Source organism: Bicyclus anynana, chromosome 22 (assembly GCF_947172395.1).
Source record: "Bicyclus anynana chromosome 22, ilBicAnyn1.1, whole genome shotgun sequence".
Lineage (NCBI taxonomy): Eukaryota > Metazoa > Arthropoda > Insecta > Lepidoptera > Nymphalidae > Bicyclus > Bicyclus anynana.
In genome coordinates this window covers 12,270,824-12,293,714 of record NC_069104.1, presented here as the reverse complement: position 1 = coordinate 12,293,714, position 22,891 = coordinate 12,270,824, and the positions used below count along the sequence as shown (strand labels likewise).

The window sequence follows — 22,891 nt, the reverse complement described above, 5'->3', positions numbered from 1 at the left end:
TTTGACGTGTGTTTCATTTCCTAATTACGTTGTTCTTACATTTATAATTATAAATATATCATATTTATTATTCCTGGACTGCCATTAGATATTTTTATTAAACTTGATTTTTTATTTTGTATTTATGGGCGTTTTAGGGTAATTATGAAAATGGGGATATTTTGAAATTTGCGAATATCTTTTAAACCAAGCAATATTTTATGATAATTAACACGAAAATTCATTATTCTTTGTTAATAAAGGTATTTGATGTATAATTTAATATAAGTAATAAGTATGTATAATTTTGCAACTTAATAACTTAAAACTGAAAACTGAAACGAATTTCATTGATAGATAGCCCATTTATCGAGGAAGCTATAGCCTAGGTATATTATATTTTTAAAAAATTTAGGGATCCTTCCTGAAACTCCAATAATGTAACCCAAAAGTGTACAAAAGTTTTGTTTACATAGCGTGCGCTGCAATAACTATTGATGTTAGAATAACATAATGTACTACAACTTTGCACACATCATTTTCTACAAAAAATGTCGCGGCAGCATATATCTATATTTTAGAAGATATAGTACATTTTGTACTTTAATAAATTATTTAATTCATATACTAAGGTTTACATTATCATTATTTACACAGTTAAACTTAAATCCTTATCAAAATGAATTACTTAATAATCAAGAAGATATTATAGAGATAAGATTTGCTTTTTACAGTATGTTAATTAGTCATATTGTTTCAGAGATAATACAAAATTTCTAAAAGTTCCCGTGCGATTTTTTAAAAACTGAATAACACGCGGACGATGTTGCGGACATCCGCTAGTGTTTTATGATAATACGCCATTTTTCATTTTCATACACGCTAATGTTGTAAAGAGGAAAGATTTGTATTTTATTCGTTACATACATAACGAATAAACTCAAAAACCAAGTCAGCCGATCGAGAAATTCTTCACCAATGGAAAGCTACAATATTAAGGAGTAACATAGTCTATATTTTATCCCCGTATAGGCAATGTATACTCGAAATTTACTTAGATGACTTTTTTACACAACAATAATGGCCGACTATGAATCAAAGACAATCAGTAGGGTTGAGAAGTTAACGGCGGGCATCGGAACGATATCAAGTAGGTATCGTTATAACTGAAATACCTAAACTAAAACATCCGTTACTATACTACGTTATCTTAAAAGGGAACGTATAGTAACGTTTGTCGGTTGTGTGCATTTTAAGAAATTAAATATCACGTGTCACAAACGGTGAACGGTGCACGGTTTATGCCTATGGGTACGCGTGGTTAAGAAATGGGGTAATCTTTTTTTATTATTATTATAAATATACTTAAACAATACACATCACTATCTAGCCCCAAAGTAAGCATACAGAGTAGCTTGTGTTATGGGTGCTAAGATAGTTGATATTATAGTATTAATATACAATTATATACTACATATAAATACTTATATACACTCATGCTCATCACACAAATATTTTCCAGTTGTGGGAATCGAACCCACAGCCGTGGATGCAAAAAGCAGGGTCACTACCCACTGCGCCACGCGGCCGTCTCTTTCTTTAATCTTTTGGGGACGTACTAACGTCCAAGATTTGCTTATACTTCAAAAAAGTGTGCACGTATCCACGTACATACTGGGTGTAAGGGACATGATACCGAAAACTGCGTGAAGAGGTTAAATTTAGTTTCCACAACGATATTTTAAATAACAATTACGTGGGAAATGAGAAAATTCAGATTTTGAAAATTTTGAGCACGCAATGTACAGCTAACAATGCGATAACAACGCTCCGCAATCTACTGTGTACGTACGAGTAGGTACGTACGCATCGACAGCAAATCGGCTGGCTACACTTACCTATCTAATACCTATTTTTTATACTTTACAAGTTTTTAACTAGGTACAGGTAATTAACTTACTTCAGGTTGTTTCTCGTTTACGAGACGTTCTGTCGTCATAGTAGGTACAATATTCATGAGTACTGAATTGATTTGATCTAAGCATTTCAAGACTTCTCAGTCAACACACACAAACACACACAATACAAACGACACAATTGTATGAGTATTCGTTACAGAAAATCACTACTAACATAACATAGAACATACACAAAGGTTTTTGAATTTTGGTTTGTTTGTCAACAGACCGCCGAACACGAACTAAAGAAAAAATAGCGTAGCGTCTAGCGAAAGGACCTAAAGTTTCAATATTTTGAAAATACCTATTAACCACGCCGCGCGGCTTAGGTTAGAGAGAGATAGCAATTATTTTCCTCGGCACCGGCGGCGGTCGGCAATACAACGTCGCGCAGTTTGTTTGTGACTTTGTATAGATAGATACCTATTAGTCGTGACCTGCCTATTTGACCTCTTGGAAAACAGCTGATCGCGCGCATTTTGCAAATTAAATTTACATTGCTAGTTTTTGTTAAAATCTTGATTTGACGATTTTTATTAAAAATCGTATTGAGATAATGTTATCCATACCAGTGTTTGAATAATGCTACTATTCGTAAGATATCTTTTACGCTATAGAATAACGTGAGCATATGTATTGTATAACATTTTTATTAAAAAACTATTTTTTAAAATAAAATGATTATAAAATATTTCATTTTCCCATCTTTAAACTAACAACATATCAATTATTAAAGAATCATTCATTATCATTTATCGATAAGTTAACGCTCGATGTTATTTACCCATCCTTGCTTTTCATAGACAATCTAGCGTTACGAAATGTCAAATTGCCGTAATCGTAGTTAAGCTGTGCAAATTAATCTTGTTGTGATTTTGTTTTTCAGAAAATAAATGTGAATAAATCGTAAATTCGGTGTAGTTTTTGGTGTAATTCGTACTGTATGCGTATAATAAAGGATTTAGACACTTTGTTCTTTAGAAATTACGTATAACGTAAGTGAAATATGTGATTTTAGTGACAAGACGGGTTTGTTTTGGTGATAAGACTTCTAAGAAAATTTTTGGTATATAAAACACCTAAAACGTGTAGGCAATGTATAAAACACCTAAAACGTGTAGGCAATGTATAAAACACCTAAAACGTGTAGGCAATGTATGATCATAAAATTTTTGATCTCTGAGGAGCTCCACTAATCGCGGAACTCGTAATAATAACATAAAATTGAAAATTTAGAAAAACCCCCGAATGTCATGAAATTATTAATTACACTCTTGAACAAGTCATCAATATTCTCTTTCAGTGCGTTTTCATTTGAGACCCCACTCGAATTCCTATTTTTGTAGATATACGATTATTCTTTCCCACTTTCACCCCCTACAATTTTTTAACGGTTCAACTGATTTTCATCAAACATGTCTAAGAACACTGCATAAGTCACCTTTAATACAAAAAAAGCCAAATTGTAATCGCTTTCCATTCGGCAGCTATATACAGACAGGCACGCCAAACTTAAGTATAACACCCCTCTTTTAGCGTCAGGGGTTAAAAAGAAGAGTTTATTGATTGATATTAATAACACTTACCGAGTAAGAGTTTATTGCAACTGTTCATCAAGATTAATGGTGATCTCATCATCTCTAGAACGCTTCCCCCATCCAGAGGAGAATGTCAGCTGTGCTTCCGAAGCAGCGAAGAGATTCGCCGCAGCGAAGAGTAGACATAACGCTACTCGTTTCAAGAAGCGCTTCAAGTCAGCCATGCTCTCAATATCACGATAGATCCTCGAATGAATTTCTCCTGAAACACTACCTTTTTATATCATCCCATACAATTTTATAGCGAAGCACTGCTGAATTATATTTGTATACGATTTTCGCTTTTAATACCAATTGTTTTAGAGCTAAAATACTGTAAAACAATTTGTTTTTCATGATGCTTGGGTGCGCTGTTTAATTTACGTAGCATCAAATTAAGTGAAGTCATAGTAAAAGGAGGGAAATTAATTGCACTTATTGTTTACTTGTAAGAAAGCTTCGTACTTTTATCATTCAAAATAATAACACTAGTTAAGTATACTGATTTTGTTCGAAGAATTTTTTGAGCCCAATAAGGAAATCATCATCATTATCAACCCATATTCGGCTCACAGCTGAGCTCGAATCTCCTCTCAGAATGAGAGGGTGTTAGGCTAATAGTCCATCACGCTGGCCCAATGCGGATGGCAAACTTTGGCACACGCAGAGAATTAAGAAAATTCTCTGGTATGCGGGTTTCCTCACGATGTTTTTCCTTCACCGTTTGAGACACGTGATATTTAATTTCTTAAAATGCACACAACTGAAAAGTTGGAGATGCATGGCCCGGGCCGGATTCTAACCCACACCCTGCGGAATCGAAGGCAGAGGTTATATCCACTGGACTATCATGGCTCTCTTCAAAGAAATACCTACTTTGAAAGAAAAGCTTAATATATCATAACCTGACTTAAGACTCGAATCTAGAACCTTATGATTTAAAGCTGCTTAGGTTAATGGACCAATAGACTAATGCGAAAGCGTCAATAGCTCCGTGGTAAAGGGTAGCTCATAATGGGTTCGGTCCCCTTCGCTGGACCATTTTAGTAACTAAGTATACTCCTAACACAGCCTATACGACTGATTGGAGGGGAACCTGGTACCCACAGAAATATCAGCAATATTTAAGATGTTAAGGTAAATATTTTTTTAAATAAAAATAAACAAACATGAGATTCGTCATAATATACCTACCTTACTATACTTGAGGACCCAATACAAACCTATGTTGGACCACAAAATACATACCTAGTTAGACAAGGAATTTTTACATTTTTACTTATAGTGGATACCCTAGGTAAAAACCTTATGGAGACCACTGAATATACCTACGAACAATGGCGTAGGTACACACAAACAGAAAACGCTAAAAGCTAACGATTGTGGGCGTATATAAGGTAGTTATATTTATAATTGTGGTAGACCTAACTTACAGATTAAACAAAATTAAAACTTCTTTCTCCAATACACCTTTGTAATACATCCTCGTGGTAAGCGCTGCATCGTTGCTTCTATGAAATGCACTGCCTACAAATCAGCAATCATGTAATTTCCATTACACACATATGTATACTACATGCCTTTCTTGATGAGTACTGTTTACCAACAAATAAATTAGAAATGATGGTAGAAAACGCATGTCATTTCATAACTTGTTTATTATTTTTTTTTAACAATTTACAAATTGTTATATACATTATATTAACCATATCTTATTAATCAACATTATTTTCATTAATTTATGAACAAGTTAATTATAATTATTATTAGATTTGAAATGACTAGTGATTTATACCCTCATTTTTAATTTGTACTCATCAAGAAAGGCTGTAGTATAATTGAAAAAACAAATTAATTTCAAAGGCTTCCTTAATTTGTCCCCGCCGTATAAAACGTCGTTTCGTCCGACCATCGCCACATTTCACTTTGCTGCTTGTTTTCTGCAGTTTTCTCTAGGAAAATCGGTCTTTTTCTTCTCTACATTTCTTTACAAGTCATCAAATATGTATAAAGTTCTGTGCCTTGTTGTGGTAGTGGCTTGCTTGATGCTTGTCGTCCAAGGGCAGTTGACTTTCACCTCGAGTTGGGGAGGAAAGCGGTCAGCGGGAGCCATGATGTGCAGGAGCGATGAGGCGGTTACTAACATTTACAGAATGATTCAGGTAATTTTAATTTTTTACGTAACAGCTTCTGCAGTACCTAGATAATATCGATTATTTATTTTTCGTTCGCGAGAAAATCAATGTTTTCATTTTGTGTTCCATTTTTGAAAAGTCAAAGTGGTTTACGTAGGTAGTGGGTAGTTAACTATAAAAGATACATAGTTTAGATTACCTATCCAACATAATACCAGTGGCGTAGCGTGCCAAGGCGGGGCCCTGTTTCAAACTTAGTTGAAGGGCTCAAATGAAGGGTAAAGATTTCTCACGAAAGATAATAAAATGCTCGCTATATATATATGACAGTGACTTAACCTATGTAGAATGTTACTAACTTTTGGGCACACGGTTAACCAGGGAATAGAGATTGTGGATTATTTTTCTTTGATACGTAAGGGGCCCCTGTACTAATCCGGGGCCCCGTATCATTGATAAGGCTGATAAAGCGATATTGGCCTGCATAAAACATTTTTTTTTTTATTTATATCAAAGATATTAGAGTTTTAGACAATTATATCGAATAATCGTCTTGATATTTCAATTAATTCAAAATCAAAATCTTGACAAATTAGGCAGTCCAGGGTGATGCATACGTACCACTTCAGAAATCTTTTTTTTTATTGAGAAAGAATACACTAAGGAACTGAAGCTAACTTATCGGCACTGTGGCATCGTGCTGAGGTGGATACCTGTTTTGTCCACGACCAGATATTTGTATGTTCTGTTTGTTTATTTTATTTTATTTTATTACTCGTGTGTGGACAAATAAAGATATATTCTATTCTATTCTATTCTTATCCTAATAACTATACAAATCATGCCCACGTGGAATGGTGGCAAGAATACTGGCTGTATCGCGCTGGACAGCCAGGCTGATCCTTTGCGCAAAAAATGAGCTAGCCCTTCTGTATATAAGATTCTATTAATTATAAAATTTCTAACCAGAACTGGGAATTGAAGCCAGGACCTTTTTGCTGTGAAGCACAGCACTACCGACTGCGCCACAAATGTCGTTGAAAACACTTGAAAACATGTAATTAATGTAAAATTTTATATTTTTCAGAGTGAAGCAGAAAGACTGCTGCTATGCCAAAAGCCTTAAAATGTAATTTCAAAGACGATTTTTTTCAAATATACAAGACCACGGCATTACATACCTGTTAGTTGTTACCTACTGATATTTCTATTTTATGTATCAATTATTTTATTTATGTATCAATCGCTTATTTAAGTAAAATTTTTGTTACGAAAAATGTATGGTACTATAGAGAAATAAATAGTTATTTTTGAGTAAATTGACTATCCTTTGTTGTTTCTCTCCCACATACCTTAAAGGTTCCTTTTCATTATCACCTTACATACATACCTACCTTTATACTTTTGACGGCCTCCGTGGCGCAGTGCTATGCGCGGTAGATTTAATAACGGAGGTCCTGGGTTCGATCCCCGGCTGGGCAGATTGAGATTTTCTTAATTGGTCCAGGGCTTCGGTGGGAGGCTTCGGCCACTACCACCCTACCGGCAAAGACGTATCGCCAAGCGATTTAGCGTTCCGATACGATGCAGTGTAGAAACCGAAAGGGGTGTGGATTTTCATCCTCCTCCTAACGAGTTAGCCCGCTTACATCTTAGACTGCATCAACACTTACCATTAGGTGAGATTGTAGTCAAGGGCTAACTTGTAAAGAATAGGCCTTACCAAAGCACATCACCACAGACGATCATCCTCCTACCTCATCCACTACCTTCTTAATAAGACATTACGTTACGTTACTTTTCAGTATTTCTCTAAAGGTAATATCTATATTTATAAAAGAAAGTCGTGGATTATTTTTATAAATTATAACTCAAGAACGGCTGCACCGATTTGGCTGAAATTTTGTGGAGGTAACTTAGAACCAGGAACGGACACAATCATGATACTTAAGAGTAGGGCTGAGTAGGGATATGGTAGGGTGGGAGTAGGGTAGAGCTAGAATTTGACGCGGACGAAGTCGCGGGCGCCCGCTAGTTTCTATATCAATACTATCGAGAGCCTGCATAGCCAGATATCCAGAATCAGCATCTTCCCAACAGCCAGATCTAGAACAATTAAGAAAACCTCAATCGGTCTAGCCGGGGACCGAACCCAGGACCTCCGTCTTGTAATTCCACTGGGCACGCAACTGCGCCAGGTCGACAATATCTATGGAGTCCACGCCACTGGGTAAGCAGAGTGCCTAGTGGCAGTTTTCATACCTTGAAAATTTGCCTTTACGTTTACGCGATCGTCACGGTATGAAAACAATCCAGCAGTTTCCTGCAACCCGCTTGATGCTCTCTGCGCTATGAGACGAATATCTTAGCATTCCATGGATTCACCGTGCGGGTGCCGGGTCCATCGCGTGGTAGAGAGAAAAACACCAAGCAAAGTCCAGGACTTGTGACTACTGGAGGTAGGGTTAAGGAATTCCTTGACGATCGATCAACACTCCCCTTCTCTGCTCGTGTTGTTCTCCCTACCCATCAAAATTTGGTAAGACCCTATTGGAGCAGCTTTGGATACTAGTTCTAATATAGGACTAGCTGCACTTCTAGAGAGGTCAAGGTCTTTAAGCAAGTTATAGAGAGATTTTGCTGGTAATCCTCTCGCACTAGACTAACTACATAGCCATTTGTAAAAAGTGAGTCAGTGTAAAATGTGTAAATGTTATTATCATAAAAAAACAGCAATGAAGATAAAAACAAGTGTTAATATTATTATGTCCAATAGTTTTTATTAAAGGCTTCATATATCAATTAAAAGCTTCTAGTATTCAGTCATTTCAAAATGTTTCACAGTGCAACTAATTAAGTATTCCAACAGCTGTCATAATCTTCCTATTTTCAGAACAGTTTCATGTTGTATTTACTAGAAAGGTGTAAAAAAAACTGTGAATACTAAATAAATACAAATATCCCTGTTCCCGCCAGGTTTGTATCGAAGTGACATGGATGAATGAAGGTATCATGAAATCAGGCATTTTCATGTAAATAATAAACATTTATGAAGCCGATGGCGAAAGGACTTGTGTGATTCCACTAGTGTCGAGAGACATCCTCCCACTTCCTGTCTGCAGCATGTCATCTTCATCTAATGCTTCCCGCATACGTCGTTTGTAAATCTCACTGTCAGGGTTGTTCTCTTGGTTCCTACACCTGTCCAGTTTTTTCTCTATGACTCGTACCCTCTCTCGTGCTGGACTTTCCACCATTTTGACCATAGACCGTATTTTCCGTACCGCCTCAATGAGCGTGGCTAGTTTATCTGATCCAGCGTCATGGAATAGCATGTCGGTGACATAGCTGTCAAGGTTCTCTTGTTCTTTACTCGCCGCGTGGAGCACGGCCGCCAGAGCGATCTGAGACGGCGCGTAGAGTAAGCAGCCATCAGTCAAAAAAACTTTTTCCAAAAACTCGTCAATACCACCACGCAAGCGCTCAGGATTTGCAAGTGAACATCTAGTCTTTATGTCAATTAGGAACCCTTCGACCGGACGAAAAGGGTTGTGAATGGTCAAATGATAATTTAACTGCTGCATTAATAGCAATTCGTTGTTCAGAATAATGTCTGAAGCTTTCTCTCTGTCACCTTTTATGTTAGCGACAAACTGGTTTATGGACACATTGAATTCTTCAACTTTGCACGCCAGATACACGCACGTAGCTAAAATTTCTTTTGGATGGTAATCCATAGTGGAATTGTATAAATAAAACCTTTTAAAATAGTGAAATGCGGTACCGACGACTCCTTTGGGCATCGGAGGCATGAATCTCTTGCAAAACTCTTTCAAATGCAGCTCGTACTGCTTCAGTAACAGCCTCTCTTCCTCTGGTGATAGGAAGAAGTTATAGCGTTGGTATTCCTCGATATGGTGCCCGTGTTTCGCTATGAACTCCAAATTGTGTTTCTCTCTATGGCTAGCGAGTTCAGTTTCGTCACTAAAAGTCCAAAATTTTCTCTGACTGCTGGTCGAAAACATTTTAAAACTGTGTCAAATTACTTAAATGATCAGTAAATATCTCTGGTAATAACCACCATAACAACATAAATAAAGTTGAAATTTAAAATACTCAAATCCAGCTCGCTGCTAACGTAAAACTTTGAAGTTGACAGTTGACATTTGAAAATGAAAACCACAGACCACAAATGAAGATGAAAACACTGAATACAGACCACAAAGTACAGCTTGGATGTTCTTTGGTACAGACAATCATAATTAGAGCACGCTCTACACTCGCGCGTGAAGACACGGCGTGAACGTGTCCTTTCACAATCGCACAACGTGGTTCGCGTTCTCAACGAGAATTAACGATGATAAACGACTGTTTGAATATTCAAGATTACGAAGTATTTATTTGAACATATTTAGTAACAACAATGCAAATAAAAGATATAGGTAAATTCTTGGGGAACGGTGCGAAAGCCGTGAACGTATTAGAAAGTCGCAGTTCACGGCGTTCGCACCGCGAGTGTAGAGCGCGCTATTGAATTATCTACAGATAGTCCAAGTTGAGAATATCTATATTCTTCTCTGTCTACGTTTCTATGTTATATGCTGTGGCACAAAATGACAGTAACGTTCTGACTCACGCATACTCCTGTTGAATATTACTAACAACAGGTGAAATTTTTAAAAGAGCAAATCTGCGATCATGCTTGAAACGAAACGTTACAATTGAATCATCCGTGACCGTCATTCGTCGGGGAATTTTAGAAAATACAATTAATTTCGTTAACAACATTAGTGTTTATTTAATAGTAACAATAAATCAGCTAACGGAAGATGTCACGGCCAGGCGATAGACCTAATCAGGCGCAAACATACAAGCTGGTCGTGGTCGGAGGCGGTGGAGTTGGGAAGAGTGCTATCACAATTCAATTTATACAGGTATTCCGCCGTATTTGGGTACAGTAACGCCTACGGGACGTATGCTGTTCTATTTCGAGCTTATCACCACTGTACAATGTATAAGACAATGCTTTTATTTATAGTTGTCACATGTTTACGTGTGAACACACATGATAAGAATATAGTCATATTTATAAATAGTGTTTGTGGAATCTGTATTATGTCAAGGTCTAACAATGTACGACGCCCACTGGTGTCATCAGCTCTTAAAACACCGTTTACATTATCATAACTACCATATGGTTATTGTATAATAGGTACTAATCAGTTGTCATATGTAGCAATCATCAGCCTTCTGTTCATAATGTTACCATGTCTACTTCTAGAGTTCTATAGTAGACACCCAGCTTACAATGGGTATACCTTGCACCTAGATGTTTTGGATGTCCATCAGCTGATGTGATAAATTAAATAAATCCACAAAAAAATTAAAATTGCTTGACATACAAAGATGAAATTTGGCAGCGAAGATGTTTATAGTTAATAGACATCTACTAAGAACAGATCAAAGAGGTCTAAGGGGGGACAAAGTCACATAATTACATATATTTATTTTATTTATTTATATAAAGCACGCCAACAATACACATATTAAACGTTAAAACATAAGATAACACATATTAAAGAGTTCTGATATGCATATAAACAATAGGCGCACATAACATTTATATAATTATATGTCAACACTTAACTAATTATAATATGTCAAATTTATAGGAAGAATTAAATGTCAAAATTAATTATTACCTAATTTATATTCATTACTCATTAGCTATGTTAGTACCCTTATGGGTACTAACCCTTATGTGTATTGGTTTATACCAATCTATGCTCACCATTGAGCTTCATAGCAATGACTTTAACTTTGTGTAAATAATATAATTAAATAAATAAAAAACTGACTGCTAAAAAAACAAGCTCAGTCAAGAAGTTTACAAAGCAATTAAAAAACAGTCAGGAAACAATATTGGATAGAATGATTTTAGTATATACTATAGCCTTTCTTGCTGAGTACTGTTTACCAACAAACAAATTAAAAATGAGGGTATAAATCACTAGTCATTTCACATCTAATAATAATTATAATCAACCTGTTCTTAAATTATTAAAAAAAAATTGATAAATAAGCTAAGAACAATTAGATATGGATAAAATATTTTATATAACATTACATTATATACAAGTTATGAAATGACATGTGTTTTCTACCTTTATTTTTAATTTGTTTGTTGGTAAACAGTACTCATCAAGAAAGGCTGTAGTATTATCTATACTACAGCCTTTCTTGATTATTTAATAGGTAAAGGAACAACTTCATGAGGAAACCTGCATACCAGGGAATTTTCTTAATTCTCTATATGTGTAAAGTCTGCCAATCCCCTTTCATTCTGGGAGGGGTTAGGCATTGGCCTAAACCCTCAAGACTCAAGTCCAGCAGTGAGCCGAATATAGGTTGATAATGATGATGATGAGTACTGTGGAATTTATTGCCAACCCTTTCAACATAATTTGATTTCCAGTCTTTACAGGGGCGTAGCTACCTCTGTATCAGCCATATCAATGATACAGGGCCCCCAGACATGGGCCCCTTAAGTGTGAAAGTAAAATTTATCTAACTTAATTTGGTGCTTCAAAAAACTATAACTATATAAATAAAGCTGCTAATGAGATTTTCGGGATTTGCTGCTGGTTATTGGGCCCCTCAACTAAGTTTGATATGGGGCCCCTCCAAGGCAAACTACACGAGTCTTTACATATAAAAAGTGACATTTCAAACATGCTTGTTAAAGTATAACAAATTTCGATTTTGATTTTGATGTCAAAATGTTGTTGTGTTTCAGAGTTACTTTGTGACGGACTATGACCCCACCATTGAAGACAGCTACACTAAGCAGTGTGTCATCGATGATATACCTGCTAAATTGGACAGTAAGTTATTTCATTAGTCACTGTTTTTGTTATTGGCAACAGTCTTATCATGTTTATGATAACAAATTTTCACTTGCAAAACAATCTCACCTGGCAAATATTGTATTTCTTGGAAATTTAATTTGGGCGTGATGAGATTTTGTTAAATACATGTATGATTGTATATTATAAATCAGTTCATGTGAAAATGTATGTTTGTTACTTTACTTATGCACAGCCTCCGTGGCACAGTGGTATGCGTGATGGATGTACAAGACTGAGGCCCTGGGTTTGAGCACTGGCTCGACCAATCGAGGTTTTCTTATTTGGTTCAGGTCTGGCTGGTGGGAGGCTTAGGCTGTGGTTAGTTACCTCCCTACTACTACACCCTACAGACATACCCCTAGTGATGTCGCAATAACCAAAAGGGGTGTGGTTTTTCATCCTCCTAACAATTTAGCCCGCTTCTGTCTTAGATTGCATCATCACTTATCATCACTTGAGATTGTAGTCAAGGGCCAACTTGTAGAAAACAAAAAAAATGCACATCACAATTGATGCTGGTAAAATTGGGTTGCTTTAATGAATGGGACAAACATATTGAATTACATTCATCTCATATCTGATGAGATAAAATAATGAGGCAATGTAATTGAATATTGTTGCAACAAAAGAGAAAGTGACATTTTTGGTTTGAAGCTGATTGTTCGGTTTAAAGATATTTTCATAAATTGCAATGTGTGCCTTATTAAGGAATTTTCATTACAAATGTATTGTGTTGCTGTTGCAGTCCTGGACACAGCTGGTCAAGAGGAGTTCAGTGCGATGAGAGAGCAGTACATGCGCTCCGGCGAGGGATTCCTCCTCATCTTCTCAGTGGCAGATCATGCCAGCTTCGAGGAGCTGTTCAAGTTCCACAAGCAGATCCTGCGCGTCAAGGACAGGGATGAGTTCCCCATGCTCATGGTTGGGAACAAGGCTGATTTGGAGCATCAGAGATTGGTGAGTTTTCTTTGGCCTTTAGAAGTTTTAGAATAGTCAGGAATAGAAAATACTTTATTTGTTAGCAGAACAAATTGAAGACTTAAAACAAATACATGTCTTGATATTTAAAACTATTTTATATTAATACTTAGAGCCTCAATAGCTCAACGAGAAGAGCAGTCGGATTCATCACCCTGTTAGACTGTTGTTGTACCCACTCCTAATACAGTCTAACTGACTAGTTAGAGGGAATGGAAATATTGTTCATATTTAAAAGATATGGCAAATATTATTTTTATTTTTTTACTGAAATAAAGCCTAAATGATCAAAAATCGTCTGTGAAAATCCATTTAGTAGATCCATACATTATATTAGTATGTGTATTAGCACTTTTAAAGTTAACACATTTTAGAGATTTTCAAATTTTTTTATAACAGGTAACACTGGACGAAGCGCAAGCTCTCTCCCGCCAACTGAAAATACCTTACATCGAATGCAGTGCAAAAGCGCGCATGAACGTAGACCAGGCCTTCCACGAGCTGGTCAGACTCGTGCGGCGGTTCCAAGAGGCTGAGAGGATTCACATCAAGGCCGAACACAGAAACAAGAAGAAAAAGTGCACCATCTTGTAACATTGTCTGTGGTGAGCTTAAAAAATAAAGTGAAATGTCAAATTCAAATGACAGATTGACAGATAAACTTTTTTGAATGTTTGAATATTATCTGTCGTTCGAATTTTGAAACGGTGCTGATTTTTGGATGATGATTTGTTTTTGTTTTTTTTTGCGAAAGCTTTGTCTGTTGTTTTTTTTTTTATTGCGCTCTGGCGATTTTTCACTGTAAGTGATATTGAACATTACCAAATTTTTATTATTTAAAAGAGATAATAACAATTTATTATAATTTTTTGCCAAGAACAATATTTTTTTTTAATTATGTTAAGCGCACACCTATCAACCTGTTAATATTTTTTTTGTTTTTGGGAAGATTTTTGTAATACAACATACGAAAATATGCCTGTAAGAGCACCTATTTTATTTATTTTTTTAATTTTATACACCTACACAGTACACACCACCTAGTGTAGTTAAGATCTCAGTTTCTTGACAAAAATATTTTTTTGGTAATAATCCAAAATCGATCCAAAAGTTAGTGAGGAATTATTGATCCAAATCAGGAAAAGGATCCTAAAAGAGTAGACAATTTCCTAAAAATATATTGATTTTAACTAAACTCTAAAAATAACTAAAAATATATGCTAAAAATAGCACACCTACTCTTCTAGCTGGCATCGCAGTTTTGTGATATAGTAATCAATTGAGTTAAATTTGTTTTTGTCATACAGAAGATTTTGAAGAAATTGACATCTTGACTGACTAACCCCTCATTTTTTAAAGGTTATAGTTTAAAGCTAGTTAAGTTATTCAAAATCTTAATACATATGGATTAAGAGCCTGCATAGCCATACATACCTAATTTTATGAATGCTCTAAGTTTCCTCTACATCATCATAATCATCAGGACATAGGGCTTTTGTAGGGACTTCCAAACATCACGATCCTGAGTCGACTGCATCCAGCGAATCCCTGCAACTCGCTTGATGTCGTCATTCCACCTGATTTCTAGTTCGGGGTCGCCGTTCTAGTACCATATGTCCCCCGCCCATTGCCACTTCCGCTACATAATATGAGAAATCATGTTTCCAATCGCCAGTCATTTAGTTTAGCGACAATCCTTCGATAATAGTATATGCCGGCAAGAGAGGCATTGATGGACGAACGTGCGAATATGGGCCGAGGCACACTAGCGATTTCAACCCTCATTTTTATTTTTTTTGCTGGTAAACAGTGTACATCTAGTATGGCTGAAGTATAGACACATAATTCTTTGTGTTGTTCTATAGAAAATATCAAAAAATTACATTTTATACTTGGACAACTGCCGATCAAAAACCAAAAAAGACATTTGGTCAATACTCTATAATTGTCTACCATATTACCTACGAGTATGGTAGGAACATAGACTGACAAACATTCAGCGTTCTTAAAATGAGGTATCTCTCAGACCACCTTTACCTTTGGATTTGTCAAATCAGTCAAATCCACCAACAAACTTGTCGTATTTTAAGGGAGACGAGGTAAACTCACACATCAAAAATATTTAACACCAATGAATATATCCCGTGTTCTTACACTACTAATACACACACGTGTAATTTTAACACATGAAACATTGATTCTCTATAGAATCAATGTTCAAAAATGATCAAAAATGTTCATACAAACTGCATTATAGATGCAGTTTGTGTGAACATGTTTGAACATGATCATATAATTTTGACAGAGGGGTAAGCTGCCTCTAGCGAGGCAGATCCTATAGAAGGTAATTAGTCTGATGGTATGTCAAGGTAATACAGGCTCTATTTCTATTGTATTCAAAATTATTTTGTCTATAACCTATGGTGACATATTTTCTTCTAGTGCCATCTTTGGCTTTACAATGAGCAGTGACTATGTATTACTTTTCATACATAATCTTAAGTAGTCATTAAGCAGTATAAATTATTATTTATTTTGATAAGTATTTTTTTTTATTTTGTTAAAGCTGGTCGCACATTACGGAAAAGCCGCGCGTTCTGATGCGGTCCATAAATAAAGCACAATTGCGGTTACGGTAAACGCACATTTTTGTATTTTAATATACTGATTAATAAATTTTGATGGTTTATTAAATCATACTAATTACTAAGCTCCCAGTGTAAGTTTTGATATAAATATATAATAAAATAACAATCTTTATTAAATTTATATCTCTATCTTCCAGTGAGTTTGTTGTATTTTTTGGTATCGCGTAAAAATTTAAGCATTCGAGAAAACAGTCATTTTGCAATCACAGACTGTCAGTTCAATTTTAATTATATTAATCTTCCTGATCTATTGATTGATCAAAACTTACACTAGGTAGCGCTAACTAAAACTTGAAGTTGTATATATTTTTTTTTGCTTTTATGGGATAAATTAAAACCAAACCATATCGGTGATAATTGATTATCTCGAAACCAAAAACTAATTAAAGTAATATAATATTTTTTTGTTGCAAATATTTTTTTGTGACCTATAAGTATGTAAGTCTTAAAGTATTTTTGAAAGATTTTCTGGTGTTTAAAATACCTTGTTTTAAGTGTTCATATAAACAAATATGAGTATGGACTTATATTTAGCTAGTCTGCGCTTAATGAATGGAAGCAGGCCTTACATCGTGGAAGTTCAGTATGAGCAATTAATAAATATCTAATTGATTTCGAAATATGGAGTATCCTCAAAACATTTTGCACTCTACAATGATAGTTCCTCCTTCGCCAGGCGCTGTTAAGGAAATAACTTGAAGGGTGTCTGGTAAAGCGATTCTCTGAGAACTCATATTACGATATAATAAATGCGCTTAATACTTACTTGAATAAGTTGAGGTTCGGAGTTTTGTGTGGCATGGAAGTTGAACTATGTGCAGAATACATTTTCAGGTGTTAATGACGTACGGTAAGAGGTGCCATGATTGAGCATATCAACTCAACGAGTTGATATGCTCACTCATCATGCTTTCATTCATGCTTTCCGATTGTAATGGTACAATCGCCTAAGAAATTTTCAATTATTTAACATCTTAAATGTTTAATGAAGCACGCGTCTAGCAATTTTGTTTATAATTGTACCTACGCAATTTGGTTCAACTAATTTGCTGGCATCTATAGATGTCCGAACTTTATGTTAGGAAAATGAATATAATAACTTCCAGCTCACAGAATAAAGCTCTCTACAAGCAGGTGAAACCTATAAAAAACAAACGTTTGCATATACAAACTTTTTTAGTAATGTGTATTTCAAGATTTAACACACACAACAATTACGTAAATTGATATCACAATAGACTAATAATCAATAATTACCTATAAAAATACTCCATTTTTTAGTTTTTGTGAACAGTTTTTAAAATAATTAAAAACATAAGATGCGACGCTTCGTGTTGTACTGACTCCAGAATGTATTCGTTTTTGAATTTGTATTTGGAATGGCTGCATCTCTTCCGTGTTCAATACGCTCTATCTGCCTATCATTCTTTAATTTGTGTTCCAGCCTTATAAAATCACCATCTCTCTAGCTAAATATAAGTCTGTATGTAACAGCGGTTCTGTTGTTTATTGGAGTCAGTTGGTAACTGTTTAATATTAGTTTTTAAGTTTTTTTTGTTATGTATGCTATTGGGATAGTGTGAAATTATGTAAAAGAACAATATTAACGCTTGTGTCTCTTAATTTAAGCTAATAACGGTTTAACATGTTTTTTTTTGGATTTTTGTGACATGGAAATGGTGGGAAGAGCGGAATTTAGATTTGAGGTATATTCATTTTGGCGGCCTCCGTGGCGCTGTGGATTTACAAGACTGAGTCTTCGGAGTTCTGGGTTCGATCCCCGATTGGGCCGATTGATGTTTTATTAATTGGTCCAGGTATGGCTGGATGGAAGCCTCTGCCGTGGTAGTTACCACGTGGATTTAGCACGATGTCGCGTAGAAACCAAAAGGAGTGTGGACCTTTAATAAGGTAGTTCTATCTTAGATTGCATCATCACTTACCATCAGGTGAGATTGTAGTCAAGGGCTAACTTATGAAGAATGAAAAAAAATCAAGTAGTTAGAAGCCCCAATAGTTCAATGGTTAATAGGCTGGTCTCATCATTGAGTTGTGGTACGATCTCTGCCCTTTAAACTCAAGTCTTACCCACTCATAACACAGTCTTATCTGATGATTTAGTGGAGAAATAAAGTCACATTTAAAAATACAGCAAATATTACGTTTTTTTTTAATTTCCATACAATTAAATTATGAATTTTGCCAGGCTTGATTTCATCAAATCCTCGATGTTGGTGTCATTTCTGTCTCATAAAAATCCATAGAGTTTGAGGGAAAAGTGCTTAACAATAAATCAGGGCTGATCTTTTGGGCAACCTGTTTTGTATGGATGAACTAATTTAGGCGTTGAAATTGTAAAGGGTAGATGTATGGAGAACCATCTTGTGGGCTTGTAAACAACTTGTTACACAGTTCTGAATTCGATCAGAATACTGCTAGTAGTGCTAGAATATGGTCATTATTAACAAGCCATATTCGGCTCAATGTGAGCACAAGTCGCCTCACAGAATGACAGGGGTTAAGCTAATAGTCCACCACGCTGGCCCAGTGTAAACGCAAAATATAAACATTTTAACATTTAAAAATGTTTATATTTTGCCTACAATTTGTAGCATATTTTTTATTATTCAGTTGTTTGAGCCTTGAAATTTGTAATATGGTCAGATTGCATCATTCTATTTAGTTCATACCAGCCTCTAAACATGTGAAGTAAATATCTGAAGAAGTTTTTAATTGGTCTTGGGTTGTTATTGAGTTAAGTATAATTAAAGTTGGTTTATTGTTTTTTTTCTATTACCAATCTTGTAATTTTCTTAGTTGAGTTTAAATTTTACTCTCCCAAGAGAGTATACTATATGCTGAAAATAAGTCGGAAACTTCGTAAAGAGATGGTTTCGAGTTCTCCCTAACTCTACCCTTAGACAATAAAAGATAAAACTATATTTTTTATAATGTATTTATATTGTGTTGTAATTTGTAACGCATTTTTTGCTAAGCGAAACTTTTTTACTTTTAGGTGCAATTTTTGATACAATTATTTAATATTTATAAAGTATTCTGTTTATATTAGCTTGTAATATTAGGTACCTATGATGTATTCAGTATACTGTATATTCGTTGTGTAAGATTAATATTAAAATAACAAGAAATGGAATTTTTAAGTATTTCAGATTAACATACCTAAATGCAATATAAAAGGCCACAGAAAAGGAGCCACATGGGTTATTGCTTTACCCACTCTTAAGGCAATCTGTTTGATCCATTTATTTATTTTAAGTAGATTTTTATACAAGCAGTTTCAGTAAGTCGGTCTTTGAGTGATTAGTGTTTTTCAGATAGCATGGGTACAGTGACAGTCGCCTGTATGACGTTCATAATGCGTACTCTTATCGTGAATCGCGGAATCAAACTTTCAAGAGTGAAACGAACTGTCACCCGCACCATCCTACATGAAACGAACTGTAGTGACGCAATCAATAGTTCGGAAAGCAGATTCTATCGAAACCGTATAACTCTTTCTCAAATTAAGTTAAAAAGTGTGTGATTTAAAATTTTACAGTTGCATGTAAAAAGTCATGTAAATCTGTAAAATTCTGATTTCTAAATGGGTCCTCAATTTGTTCGTAGATTGTGTTCATTCATAGAATATAAACAAACTGAATATAAACAAACTTGTCTATATGAAAAAATAATTATGCATTACTAAAAACCATATAGGTATACATTTTAAAAATTCCATTCTACTCGTGTATAACATAGTATTGAATGTAACAATTTGTTTGATAACCGTTTTTGTATGTACATAGCACATATCAGTAGACAACGACTTACTACATACATTGTACTTAGTACATAGACTCGATGATCACTGTCATTGACAGTGACAGTGACAGAAGATTATATAAAAACTTGTCAAATAGTTGCTCCCCACTTATGCCTAGTTCGGACGACTTTAGTATTTTAGTCCAGTACGAATAATTTTTGGGCGGTAAATCCAAAAATCGTTCGTACTCGACTAAAATACTAAAGTAGTCTATACTAACGCCTTTCTTGATGAGTACTGTTTACCAACAAAGAAATTAGAAATGAATGTAGAAAACGCATGTCATTTCATAACTTATTTTTTTTTAATTATGTATAGTTTGTTTTTAAAATATTATATAAAATATATAAACCATATCTAATTGTTCTAAGCTTATTAATCAAATTTATTTTATTTAATTTAAGAACAAGTTAATTATAATTATTATTAGGTGTGAAATGACTAGTGATTTATACCCTCAATTTTAATTTGTTTGTTGGTAAACAGTAGTCATCGAGGGGACAACTTATGTGAGCCGTTTTTATGAAAAGTTAATGCAGTCTATACAGTATAATGTCTCTGGTAATAGATCAATAATATAAAAATACCACCAAACAATAATTTGTAGCCACCTAAAAAAAAATATTATTTTTACAATTTTGATTTTTGTTTATTTTAAAGTATAGATAGTTGGTTTAAATATATTGCTGAAAAAATGTTTCTGTGTAGTAACACCTGTCTAATTATTTTTCTGTCTACGCCCGCTACCATATTTGCCTGACGGTGACGATCACTTGTGGTCCGTCATCAGAAATATATATTCTGTATGCCGGATCTCGGACTATTGGCATCGAAGCAGTTAAAAGTTAAGTTGTCAAATAAAAAAGCCCTTACGACTCAAGAATACCTTGCAGTTTATGTTATGTACAATAGCTAAGTTTTTTATTATATTAACAAGGTATAATATATTTTGTTTTATAAGGTTTTCACGATGATTGGTGACGATAAGTTGTAAAGAGCTTTAACTGGCTATACGCCCTTAACTGAATAACCATACCTACTGTTGTCATAATCGTATTGTAATAAAATAATTATAACAAGATGATGAATTTTATTTATCTTTATAAGGGAACTAAATAATATACTTCTTAATATTATACTACTAGCTGACTCCGCGCGGTTTTACCCGTGGTTCCAGTTCCTGTAGGAATACGGGGATAATATATAGCCTATAGCCTTCCTCAATAAATGGGATATCTAACACTGAAAGAATTTTTCAAATCGACTGAGATTAGCGCGCTTTATAATATTAGTATAGATGACACAAACTAAGTCTACATCTACCTATATTTTACATGCAACCAAACAATGTATCTCGTGATCTTGAAGAGTAATAGACAATTGCCAACCAACAAATAGCAGCGCAACCTGATATATCCAAAAGGTATGTAAACAAATAAAATCTATACTTATAATAAATCTGTAGAGAGGTCAATTCTGTACATGAAATATATTTCCAAAATAACTATCAGGGGGTGATTAGTGATCGATACTGATGCCAAAAATGCAATCAGTAAAATTTTTGTCTGTCTGTCTGTATGTTCTTTATAGAAACAAAAACTACTGGACGGATTTTAACGAAACTTGGTACAATTATTCTACATACTCCTGGGCAGGTTATAGTATACTTTTCATTACGCTACGATCAATAGGAGCAGAGCAGTGAAGAGAAATGTTGAGAAAACGGGAGAAGTTACTCAATTTTTTAAGCTTCCGTCGCGTGTACAGCCTTAATGGTTAAAGCTACATGGAAATCATGTATGACGGAAATGTTCTCCTTAAAATTATCTATAAAAACACAACAGCATATATATGTCTATCTTTTATGGTTGACTCACAATAACACGTGTAACTCCCGATAGCTTAGCAGTTCGGTGCTTTCTAATTATATTTGTCTACTCTTATGTTTATAACACTCATCACTCATCCCTAACTAAAAAAGTTAACATTATTACCTATTCAATAAAAAAAGAAATCATAAAAATCGGTAAAGAAATATCAAAGTTATACAAGAAATACGCTAAGCCATCGCGCGTGAATACTAATTCATGCTATATGGATTATTTTTGTGTAACGGTTGACCCGCTCGATGCGACTCGCAGGGGGGGAATAAATAAAGAAGTGCAGCCTTAATGAGTAGGGTAGGGGTAGGGTAGGGTAGGATAGGGGTAGGGTTGGGATAGGGTAGGATAGGGGTAGTTGAAAGTTTACAACGACTTTCACGCGGACGAAGTCGCGGGCGTCCGCTAGTAAACAATAAAACACTTCACTTACTAGACGAGGCTTTATCTCACTTCAATATCATAAATTGTACAAGATAGTTTATAAATAGATACCCTAAGTTCACTTTCTGGCGGCGAGAGCGCCCAGGTCGAGGGTCTGCTTCTCTTGGTCGGGAGTGATGGATTAGAGTTAATGTTTTTGGACTATTCAAGAAATTGTGTCCTGTTAAGTACATAATGAATAGTCTAAAAGGCACGTAAATAGATAAAATGAGTTCGAGTTAATGTTTTTGGACTATTCAAGAAAGCATTGTCTTGTTAAGTAGATAACGAATAGTCTAAAAGGTACGTATATAAATAAAAAATGAAACACTTCACTAACTAGATGAGGCTTTATCTCACTTCAATAACATAAATTGTACAAGATAGTTAATAAATAGATATCCTAAGTTCACTTTCTGGCGGCAAGATCGAGGGTCTGCTTCTCTTGGTCGGAAGTGATGGCTTAGAGTTAATGTTTTTGGACTATTCAAGAAATTGTGTCCTGTTAAGTAGATAACGAATAGTCTAAAAGGTACGTAAATAAATAAAATGGGTTCGAGTTAATGTTTTTGGGCTATTCAA

The 22,891-nt window shown here is 34.9% G+C and overlaps 2 protein-coding genes across 3 annotated transcripts; one reads left to right on the top strand and one right to left on the bottom strand.

The window, feature by feature from the left end:
• Nucleotides 1-8,385: 8,385 nt before the first annotated feature.
• On the bottom strand, nucleotides 8,386-9,800 carry LOC112057740 (cyclin-H). The gene has a single exon (XM_024098280.2). It carries the CDS (start codon nucleotides 9,672-9,674, stop codon nucleotides 8,697-8,699), a length of 978 nt encoding a protein of 325 aa, XP_023954048.1. The 5' UTR covers nucleotides 9,675-9,800; the 3' UTR covers nucleotides 8,386-8,696.
• A 494-nt stretch (nucleotides 9,801-10,294) lies between these two features.
• LOC112057700 (ras-like protein 2) lies at nucleotides 10,295-21,087 on the top strand. Of its 2 annotated transcripts, XM_024098220.2 has the most exons (5): nucleotides 10,295-10,583; nucleotides 12,446-12,533; nucleotides 13,303-13,514; nucleotides 13,935-14,140; nucleotides 16,102-21,087. In XM_024098220.2, exons 1-4 carry the CDS (start codon nucleotides 10,479-10,481, stop codon nucleotides 14,127-14,129), a joined length of 600 nt encoding a protein of 199 aa, XP_023953988.1. In that variant the 5' UTR covers nucleotides 10,295-10,478; the 3' UTR covers nucleotides 14,130-14,140; nucleotides 16,102-21,087. The 2 variants fall into 2 exon arrangements, with proteins under 2 accessions (XP_023953988.1, XP_023953987.1); XM_024098219.2 differs by having other exon boundaries at nucleotides 10,297-10,583; nucleotides 13,935-21,087.
• The last annotated feature ends 1,804 nt before the right edge of the window (nucleotides 21,088-22,891 follow it).

Coding starts and splice junctions, on each gene's coding strand:
- LOC112057740 (XM_024098280.2), bottom strand. CDS start 9,674: ATGTTTTCGACCAGCAGTCAGAGAAAATTTTGGACTTTTAGTGACGAA.
- LOC112057700 (XM_024098220.2), top strand. CDS start 10,479: ATGTCACGGCCAGGCGATAGACCTAATCAGGCGCAAACATACAAGCTG. Junction 10,584..12,445: donor TCACAATTCAATTTATACAG/GTATTCCGCCGT, acceptor GTTGTGTTTCAG/AGTTACTTTGTGACGGACTA. Junction 13,515..13,934: donor ATTTGGAGCATCAGAGATTG/GTGAGTTTTCTT, acceptor TTTTTATAACAG/GTAACACTGGACGAAGCGCA.